The sequence below is a fragment of the Talpa europaea genome (assembly GCF_964194135.1).
Source record: "Talpa europaea genome assembly, chromosome: 10".
Lineage (NCBI taxonomy): Eukaryota > Metazoa > Chordata > Mammalia > Eulipotyphla > Talpidae > Talpa > Talpa europaea.
Genome location: NC_140077.1, coordinates 19,137,298 through 19,146,547, shown reverse-complemented (window position 1 = coordinate 19,146,547; position 9,250 = coordinate 19,137,298). Strand labels below are relative to the sequence as shown.

Genomic DNA, 9,250 nt, shown 5'->3' with positions numbered 1-9,250 from the left:
GTGGCAATGCAGGGTAGGGGCAGAGGTCAGGAGCAGCAGCCCTGCCAGGCAGGTTCCTGAAGCTCAATGGGCCACCCAGCGCATCACCAGTGCAGCCCAGCCTGGAGTCGCCTCGGTACTCACCGCTGCTCGCCTGGAGCTGGGGCCGAGGAGAGGCTGGGAGAAGCTGGGCCCAGTTCAGCTGTGAAGGTAGCGCGGCTCCCCGCTTGCTCCCGCTTGCTCCAGGCCCGCCCGCTTCTCAGTCCCGCCTCCTCACCCCTACGCGCCGCTCAAGCAGAGCTAATCCCCCCACCCACCCCACCCTACCCAGCCCCGCCCCGCCCTCTCCCCGAGCCCTGAGCCCCAGAAGCTGTCCCCCCAATACACACAAGATCTCCGCTGGGCTCTCCCGCCAACCTGAGACCCGCCCCTGACAAGGGGGAGGACGTTTAGGAACCTCAGAACATCATTTGCCCCACCCCAATCATGTCCACGTCCTTCTCGTCCACTGGCCCCTGAGCCACAACGCAGGACCCAGCTGCACACGCGTGTCCCGCTCCAGACCCTACGCGTGTCCCTAGGAGGCTGCCACATGACCTGTTACATGCCACACGCGCTCCCGCCCCCACGAGCACGCGGCCGCGCCAACCAGCACGGTTTGGGTGTAGACTGGACCCGCCCCCTAAATTCAGGAGACCATTAGGTTATGGACGAGAGATCTAGGGAACACCGGCTCCAACCTTCCGGAATTCTGAGTCTCAGACCCAGAAGACACAGGAGACCCAACCCTGACCACCCACCCAGGGTGCAGCAGGAGGGATGTTAGTCAGGCTTCAGGAAGAACTTCCTCGCTCCTGAGTTGATGTCCAGTCTATCTGGGGATAAGAGGCTAGACGGGATAATGAGGGAGCTGGAGGAAACAAGAACCAGGCAACCCTGTGCCCTTGGCCAAGGTAGAAGGGGGCCCAGCTATTTTAAGACAGCGCCACTAGAGTTACTATGACAACCTCTCCCTTAGGGAAGGCCAGGACTGTCAGGCCGTGACCTCGGGAGGAAGAAGGGGTCTGTTGGGCTGTCAGGGGGCGCGAGGACGTGTCAGGCGGGGGCGCGCGGGGCTCACCGCGGCGAGGGGCGGCGCGGGCTCCGCGTGGTGCTGAAGGGGACAGCGCCAGGTTTGTCGCACTGCGCAGGCGCAGAGGCGCAAACAAAGCGGGGAGGGGAAGGAGCCGCGCGGCCGGAGGTGGTGCGCGCCGGCGAGACTCTATGTTAATAGAGGTGCGTTGTCCCAGCTACCCCCACCCCAATCCGCCTGAGGAGTAAGTCCCTCACCCAGGTTAATCCTTTTCTGGTCCTCGCTGCTGGCGTCACCCTTCTGGCTATATTGGGGGTGGGGAGGGAGCTGGGGAAGGAATTCTGGGAAAATCTGGATGCTTGAGTTCTTTTTTGATTTATTTATTTATGCATACAAGAGCTGGGGTACAGGCCAGAGGTCTGGGAGGTGAGTGGATTCACCAGAGACAGAGCGGGGAACAGAACAGGCAGACTGACCGAAATGCACTGCTGAGGGAAGCAGCAGGCAAGACAGGAGAGGTCTGCTGCGCCATGTGGGTTGCTCCCTGGCGGGCAGAGGCTGTGCTGCAGAGGCTGTGGATTGCTTCATAGTGCGGTGCTTAACCCCTTGCGCCACCAGGGAGGCCCAGGATGTTTGAATTCTTTATCCCTGACTCGCTTGTGGACTGAGCACTCCCTATTCCAGGGCCTCGGTTTCATATTTAAAGTGGAGGGACAGCACAGACCAGCCCACCAGAGGTGTCCCAAGATCTGATGATATAATGGGGAAGAAGTGGCCAATTATAGAGTGACCAGTGAAGCGGTGGCACGAAAGTAGAGCGCAACCATGCTGGTGGTCGAGGGGGCAGCTCGCAGCGACTGCAGTCACCCTCAGCGTCCTTCACACCCTCACCCCACCAATTTTTGATGGGAAAAGAAAGCACTGCTCCTGGGGTTTCCCAGAGCTGACCTGGAACTAGGGCCTGAGGAAGCGGGGAGAGGGAGGCCCAGAACTATGCCCAGAGTTCTGAGGCGTCACTGCCTCCAGGGTGAGCTAAACCGCAGACCCAACAACTACCCCCCCAGGCCAACCAAGAAGTACTCTTGGTACTTCTGAGCATTCTTAGGACTGTATACCTGGTGGGAAAAAGAAAGGGAACTGGCTGGAAATACAGTCCTCCTTAGCAATCCCTATGTCTCTGCCCCCCACTCCTACTCCCAGGTATAAACCTGCCCCAAATCGTCTGGGAGTGGAAGGGGCTGCACTGCTCTGTACTCCACAACCGTGAGGTTTGGGGATGTTTGTTTGATGAAGAAAAATTCTAGCCTTGCCCATTCATTCATTCATTCATTGAGTCACCCATTCAACATTTATTAGACACCGGCTAAGTGCCAGACAGTAAGATCCTGGGCAGTTTCTCTCCATTTTTCAAAGTCGCTAAACGCGACCCGAGGGCAGAGTGTGTCCAGAACCAGGGCGTCCTGGCCCCGCCCCTTCTGCGTTGGGCCTAGTCTGCTCCTCCCAGCGTCGCTTCACTCAGAGGCGGCCACTGTCGCAAGAGGAAAAAGGAAGCCAGTCCGTAGCCCGTCGCATTCTCCAGCCTGGGATCTCAAGCCCAGTAGCCAAGAAGGCGCGCTCTGATGTTACCCCCACCCCGGTCTGTTCTGCCTCAGTCTCGGGATCCATCCCGAACACTTTCCGAGAGGCGCCTCCGTAAGACGGCACTCGATTGAACCCGCCTGTCTCTACAGCCCAAGGAGGCGGGTTAGCCGCGGCCAGGCCAAAACGAGTCCTTCCTGCGCACGCGCAGTAGACAGCCGATGGAGCCACCGATGGAGCCGTCCGGAGGGGAGCAAGAGCCGAGAGCCGTCAGGTACCGAGCACCGGAGGGACAGAGAAAAGGAAGAAGGGCCTGAGGGAGGGGAGCTGAACCCGGACCGGGTCTGGGGGCCACTCTTGGAAGCCGGGGCACAGGAGCATAACGGATACGAACTCGCAGGTAAAAGCGGCCCTGGGACGCCGTCGCAACCGTCCCTTTACTCGCAGGCTCCTGGACCTGCCCTGGGAAGACGTGCTGCTCCCACACGTCCTGAGCCGGGTCCCGCTGCGCCAGCTGCTCCGGCTGCAGCGCGTCAGCCGGGCCTTCCGGGCGCTAGTGCAGCTGCACCTGGCCGGGCTGCGCCGCTTCGACGCGGCTCAGGTGAGCGGGGAAGAGGGGGGAATGCGGCCCGCCCCCGCGGGCGTCCTGCCCCCGCCCCGCCTTCTGCCCGCCCCCTCGGTCCGTCTGCCCTTCCGGACTCCCCCGGGCCTCCCGGAACGCCGGGCGAGCGTCCCCTCCCGCCGGGGGACTCCCCAGACGAGCACCGTGCGGACTCCGAGGGCTCGGGGGTCGCTCCTGGGAGGGCGGGTGGCAAGTCCCGAGGGTGGGCTGCTGCCGGGAAAGAACGCCTCGGCGCGGGTGGGCAGCGCCCGCCGGGCTCCCGGGACACGCTGAGGGTCCAGGCGCTTCCCCGCCCGCAGGTGGGGCCGCAGATCCCGCGGGCCGCCTTGGCCTGGCTGCTGCGGGACGCCGAGGGGCTGCAGGAGCTGGCGCTGGCGCCGTGTCACGAGTGGCTGGCGGACGAGGATCTGGTGCCGGTCCTGGCGCGGAATCCGCAGCTGCGGAGCGTGGCGCTGGCCGGCTGCGGGCAACTGAGTCGCCGCGCGCTGGGGGCGCTGGCCGAGGGCTGCCCCCGCCTGCAGCGCCTGTCGCTCGCGCACTGTGACTGGGTAGACGGGTTGGCGCTGCGCGGCCTCGCGGACCGCTGCCCAGCCCTCGAAGAGCTGGACCTCACCGCCTGCCGTCAGCTCAAGGATGAGGCCATCGTGTACCTGGCGCAGAGGCGCGGCGCTGGCCTCCGTAGCCTCTCGCTGGCGGTCAACGCCAATGTGGGGGATGCCGCGGTCCAGGAGTTGGCTCGGAACTGCCCGAAACTCCAGCATCTCGACCTAACCGGCTGCCTCCGCGTGGGAAGCGACGGCGTCAGGTGCCTGGGCCTTGGGTCTGTGGTCTGAGAGGAGGGCAGCCACTTATTTAGCCTCTGGGGCTGGGAGGGGACTGAAGTAGTCAAAAGGCAAAACTGGGGTTTCTGAATGTTTCCTCTGCCTTGGCACCCCCATTCTGAACAGGAAAAGCTTCTAGATTGCCTAAGCAGAAATTACAGTTTAAAAACTTTCCTGAGCCAGTATTTACACATTGGGAGACATCACATCCCAAATTAGATTTCTGGCTTTTCTTCAACATGGGTAAAACTTTGCAATCTTGGGCGATGCTGAAGCGCAGATTCCCCCATTAAAAGAAAGGAAGTTTCAGTTTACTGCCGGCGTTGTTTAAGACCCAAGTCCAGGCTGCTTCCCTCATGAATGGAGGGAAAAAGGATGCCCGACGTGGAGGGAGAAGGGCTTTCTGGCTCCCCCACTGTGGGTATAGTGGCTTCCTCCCTGCCCTTTACCTTACCCAGCTCCTTCCTCCCCACACCACCCCAGGACATTGGCAGAGTACTGCCCGACGCTGCGCTCCCTCCGGGTGCGGCACTGCCACCATGTGGCAGAGCCCAGCCTGAGCCGCTTGCGGAAGCGGGGTGTGGACATCGACGTGGAGCCGCCACTGCACCAGGCCCTGGTGCTGCTGCAAGACATGGTGGGCTTCGCACCTTTTGTCAACCTGCAGGTCTGACCAACCCTCCAGTGGGGCACAGCTGGACTGTGGGGCCCCTGGAGAGAGGCCAAAGCCCGGCCCCACCCTGGAGCTTCAAATAAAGAGCTTTTTACCCCCTCTTGCCTGGCGCTTCTGCCCTTCTGGAGATAGGAGATACAAGGTTGGGAGAGGTACGACAGACACAGTACCTCCCCCAGCACTCCAGCACCCCAGCTGTAAGGCAAAAATGACCAGAATGCACTCACACCTTCCTGGGGCCACCTTTACTATGCCCATGGGCAGCTCTAAGAGGTTAACACTGGAGCAAGGAAGTAGAGAAAGTAGTAGGGAAGGGGGGAAAGGAGTTGGGTGGGCCCTGTGTGGGGTGCAGGGCTCCTGCATCCCTCTGGGATCTGAGCCTAGAGAGGCTCAGGCAGAGTCCGGCGAATGCCTCAGTGGAAGCGGTACTTTCTGGCTGGCTTGAGGTTGATGTACGTGGCCTTCATCTCCTCAGCCTCAGGGTTCCGCACATCTTTGTATCTTTCCCCTTTGGTGCTCACCACCTGGTTGTCAATGTAACGGATCAGCTTCTTCGGAGCCTGTCAAGCAATAAGGCAGGAAGTAGTAAAAGCCAGGAGACAGTCCCACTCGCTCCACATCTCTAGCAGCCCCAACCCTCTCACCTCCTTGGGAGCCATGGGCCGGTGAATCTTCTGATCCTCTGCACTATCCACCATCATGTACCTGCCAAAAACCGGCTGGGTGAAGCTCATGCCACCCTTGGGAAGCCCCTCAATAGGGCCCACCCCAGCCCAGCCCAGCCCAGCCTCGCCTCACTTCTGCAAGATGAAGGACTTCAACTCATCCTTTTGGGGGCCTCTGAGGCGCCGGGGCAGGTCCTGCAGAGAAAGGAAGCCTGCTCAGACCCATGGCACTAGAAGTTGATGGGGCTAGGGGTGGGGCTTAACACTAAGGTGGAATGTAGAGGAGGCTACATGGGCTGGGGGACCCCTGGCAGAGGATACCTGGTTTGGGCCATCCCAGGCTGGAGGCCCCTCCTCCTTCCCCTCTACGATCATCTGCACAGCTTCTTCCAAGTCCCCCCGAGCTTTGGCCAGCACCCACTGAGCCTGCTCCACTGAACAGGTAGGGAAGACCTCCAGGAGTACATCCACCCCTGGCAGTAGCTCCTCCTCAGCGCCGGCTGCCTGTAGGTATAAATGTTGACAAGAGGCAGAATTTCCTCCTTTCCCCTAGGTGCCCCCTAGCTTCCTCATCAGTGCCCTCTAGCAGTACCTCATCTTGGGTGTTCCCAGCAGCAACAGAAGACCTAGTCTCTTCTTTAAGTTTTTCAGGCCGCTGCAGGGGATCTGGGGAGATGGGCACCTGACCTTGGACCTCCGAGCTCTGTGGTTGCATGTTCTCTTAAAGAGGCAGAGAGAGTATCAGGTTTGCCAAAGGCTTGGGGGTTTGGGGTTGAGTAACCCAAATGTTGACCCCTAGACTCACCTTTGTTTCTGGCACCACTCAGCTGCCCTGAGAGCTTCTGCATCATGTCCCCTATTGTGCCCCTGAAAAGACAAGGAGGGTGGTGAGGGACAACTGTGCCCCCTTCCATAATCTGCCAGCTTCCTCCTTCTCTTGGCCTGAACCAAGCCCTACCTTGGGATGTGCGCAAAGCCAGGCACATAGGCTTCCATCATCTCAGTGAAGGCCTCCATATCAAAGTTCTCCTCTGATGGGCCTGATGGGCCCAAGTCCTCTAGGACCCCAAGCACATAGGAGAAGATGACCTCATCCAAACCACTGCAGGAAGAGAACAGGTAAAGCTCTAGGTAGGACATTGGATACCGCTGACACTCCCACTTAGCCTGAAACAGCCCTCAGCTTCATAGGGTCTATAGCCAGACCTCAAGGCCAGAGTGTAGCCCACCCTCCCTCAGCTTTTTCCCATCTGTACAAGGTCACAGAGACAGGATAAGGCCATACCAATAAAACATCATCAGCCCTCCCCCACCTCAGGAGTAGGGTTGAGCGCTTTCCATCTCAATCTTTCCATTGGTCAGGGTGCAGAGTGCTGCGCAGCAGCTCCAACCCTGGCCCTGGCATGATCCTTCTGGAAGAGCGGCTTCTACCTGAGGTCAGCCTCTGGGAGGTGCGCCTGGACAAAGGCAAGGAGGGCTGCACTGACAATCCTCTCCAGCTCCATGTTCTCTCCTCTTCTGAAGGGACACAAGACGTAGGGTTGTCAGGCCCTCTTCTGCCTGCCCCTTTCCACTAGGCCAGCTCCGCCCTCCTGGCCTGCTGTAGAAACCATTTGTTGATGTTACCCATAGCTTTCGGCCCTCTAGTCTTTCCCTGCTTCCACAAGCAGAGTCAGAACCCCTCCCTGCCCATCTCTCCACCTCCTCTAGTCTGAGTCAGGGCAGGGCATTTTCTCAGGAGACCGTCTCCTGAGTGGAGTTCCTCCTACCTCTTCTGACCTCTCCCCACCTCCCCACACCATTCCCTAGTAGCAGGCCCAGACCCTCTGGCAAGAAGCCGGATCTTGAGATCACATGCCTCCTAATCGAGGAATCCCATCATTGAAAGGGTCAGTTAGACCCCAAGTTCACTACAAGGGGCCCATTGTACAGTCCCCCTCCCCCCCACAAGTAGGCCTCAGAACTGAATTCAGCCCTTCCCCCACCCAGAATGGGCCACCCACCCCTCTGCACAAAGGGATTTTTCTGGCTCTGGGGCCCAGATAGAAGGAAGTCTTTCATGACTTCTCCCTTCCTGCCTAACCCCTGCCCTTCCAACATTTGGGGCTATCTGCATAGGCTATCCTTCCCAAGGCCTGTAGAGCTCGGCAACAGCTGGCCTTTGCCTACCTCTCCAACCTCACTCACCCCACTGTTACCACACCAATCTCCCTGCTGTTCCTCAGATTGCGGCCCAGCTTCTTCCAGATACCCACATGACTCAGTCCCTCTTCTCCTCCAGGGCTCTGCTCAAATGCCCCCTGCCTCCCCAGCCAAGAATGTAAACTCCCAGATGAGGGAAGGAAGGACTTTGTCTTATTCAATGGCTAGCACCTAGAAAAATGCCTGTACTTAGCAGGGGCTCAATAAATACTTAACTTTATTCCTACTTACATGCTTTTGGCTCCCAAAAGTCTATATTTGAGAGTCAGGAACATGTAGGTGGTAATGACTGCCTGGTTTTTGAAGCATTCCTCTCTCCTATTTCTCTTCTATCTCTGCCCATTCTTCCCAGACTCCCTTCTCTGTCCTCTCTCCTCTGCTGCCCTCTAAATGTGGAAGCAAAGTTCAGGCTTGAAGCTGCTCCTCCTCTCTCCTCACTATGCACCCTCTCTCTCAGGAAGATCTCATCTAGGTCCACATCTCTATGTACCAACTCCATGTTACCAATCCCCAAATGTTCAGTCCTCTCTTTCAGTCTCCTCCACTGAGCTATACACTTGTACATCTGCCACTCTGCCACCTCCATGTGGATAACACGTCCCTCTCTCTTTCCCTCCTCCAAGGCTGTCCTCAGCAAATGCATGCCCCGGCACTCAGAGCTGTTCCCATCCTACCCGCTGCCTCCCCACATCTAACTGGTCACCAAGTCGTAACCAACATCATTCAGCACAGCTGCTCTCCATCTCTATTCCCACTCTGCTCCATCTCTTGCCTTAACTGCAAGAGCTTCCATCCCCTTCTCCTCACTACCATCTCCCCCCCAACCTAGTCTCCACACCACCGCATGCGAGCTTTACAAAAATTGTGTTTTTCCTCCTTAAAATCTATCAGTGATGTCTCACTACCCTTCAATAAGTCTAGAATCTTTTCTTGGTCATGGATACAGGGCCTTACCCCTGTCTACATCTCTCAGCCTCACCGTGTACCACACCACCCCTGGATCAATCCCCTTCAACCTGGCTTGCTTTCAGTGTGCCAACACACAAGCTCCTTCATGCAAGGGCCTTTGTATGAACTGTTTCCTCAGCCTCGACAAGCACACACCTCTACCTCCTCATTTGTCTAAGTCCTTCTTGCCTTCTAGGTCTCAGTTTAAAATTCTTTCCTAAAGGAATGCTGCCCCTGCCCCTCTAGAATTAACTGGTTTGGTCTCCTCTGTTACATCCTCATTGCATATCATACTTTTCCTAACTTAACAGCACCCCTCACAGCTATTATTAAACAATGATTTGGCAGTGTTTAATGTTTTTTCCTGTTTCTTCATGAGGACTCACCTGGCATGTTCACCAAAGTATACACAGTATCTCCTACAAAGCAGATGCTCAATAAACAGTTACTCCCTCATTTGTAGATAAATAAACTGAAACTCAGTGAGTTTAATGAATTTCCTTGTCATCTGGCTTGACTGTGACAGTCAAAATTTAAATCCAGGTTGCCTAGTCAAAATATTCCAGGGGTTGCTCTGGGGATGTGGTGATATCAAGACTTTCAAGTGGGTTGAGACAGGGCTACCATCTGCTGTCACAATTCCCTGATCTCCTTATAGCACAGGGGTCACTCTGGAAGGCAGGACTGAAA

At 57.5% G+C, this 9,250-nt stretch overlaps 2 protein-coding genes across 3 annotated transcripts; one reads left to right on the top strand and one right to left on the bottom strand.

The window, feature by feature from the left end:
- Positions 1-2,814: 2,814 nt before the first annotated feature.
- FBXL15 (F-box and leucine rich repeat protein 15) lies at positions 2,815-4,800 on the top strand (the record flags this gene model as incomplete). Of its 2 annotated transcripts, none has more annotated exons than XM_084245777.1 (4): positions 2,815-2,903; positions 3,077-3,230; positions 3,551-4,056; positions 4,556-4,800. In XM_084245777.1, the coding sequence occupies 4 exons, from the start codon at positions 2,851-2,853 to the stop codon at positions 4,743-4,745; spliced, it is 903 nt and encodes a 300-aa protein (XP_084101903.1). In that variant the 3' UTR covers positions 4,746-4,800. The 2 variants fall into 2 exon arrangements, with proteins under 2 accessions (XP_084101903.1, XP_084101902.1); XM_084245776.1 differs by having other exon boundaries at positions 2,851-2,903; positions 3,077-3,308; positions 3,533-4,056.
- Positions 4,801-4,975: 175 nt separating this feature from the next.
- CUEDC2 (CUE domain containing 2) lies at positions 4,976-6,915 on the bottom strand (the record flags this gene model as incomplete). The annotated part of the gene is made up of 8 exons (XM_084244568.1): positions 4,976-5,305; positions 5,390-5,450; positions 5,544-5,605; positions 5,732-5,914; positions 6,003-6,130; positions 6,216-6,277; positions 6,369-6,512; positions 6,842-6,915. The coding sequence occupies 8 exons, from the start codon at positions 6,913-6,915 to the stop codon at positions 5,159-5,161; spliced, it is 861 nt and encodes a 286-aa protein (XP_084100694.1). The 3' UTR covers positions 4,976-5,158.
- Between the last annotated feature and the right edge of the window lie 2,335 nt (positions 6,916-9,250).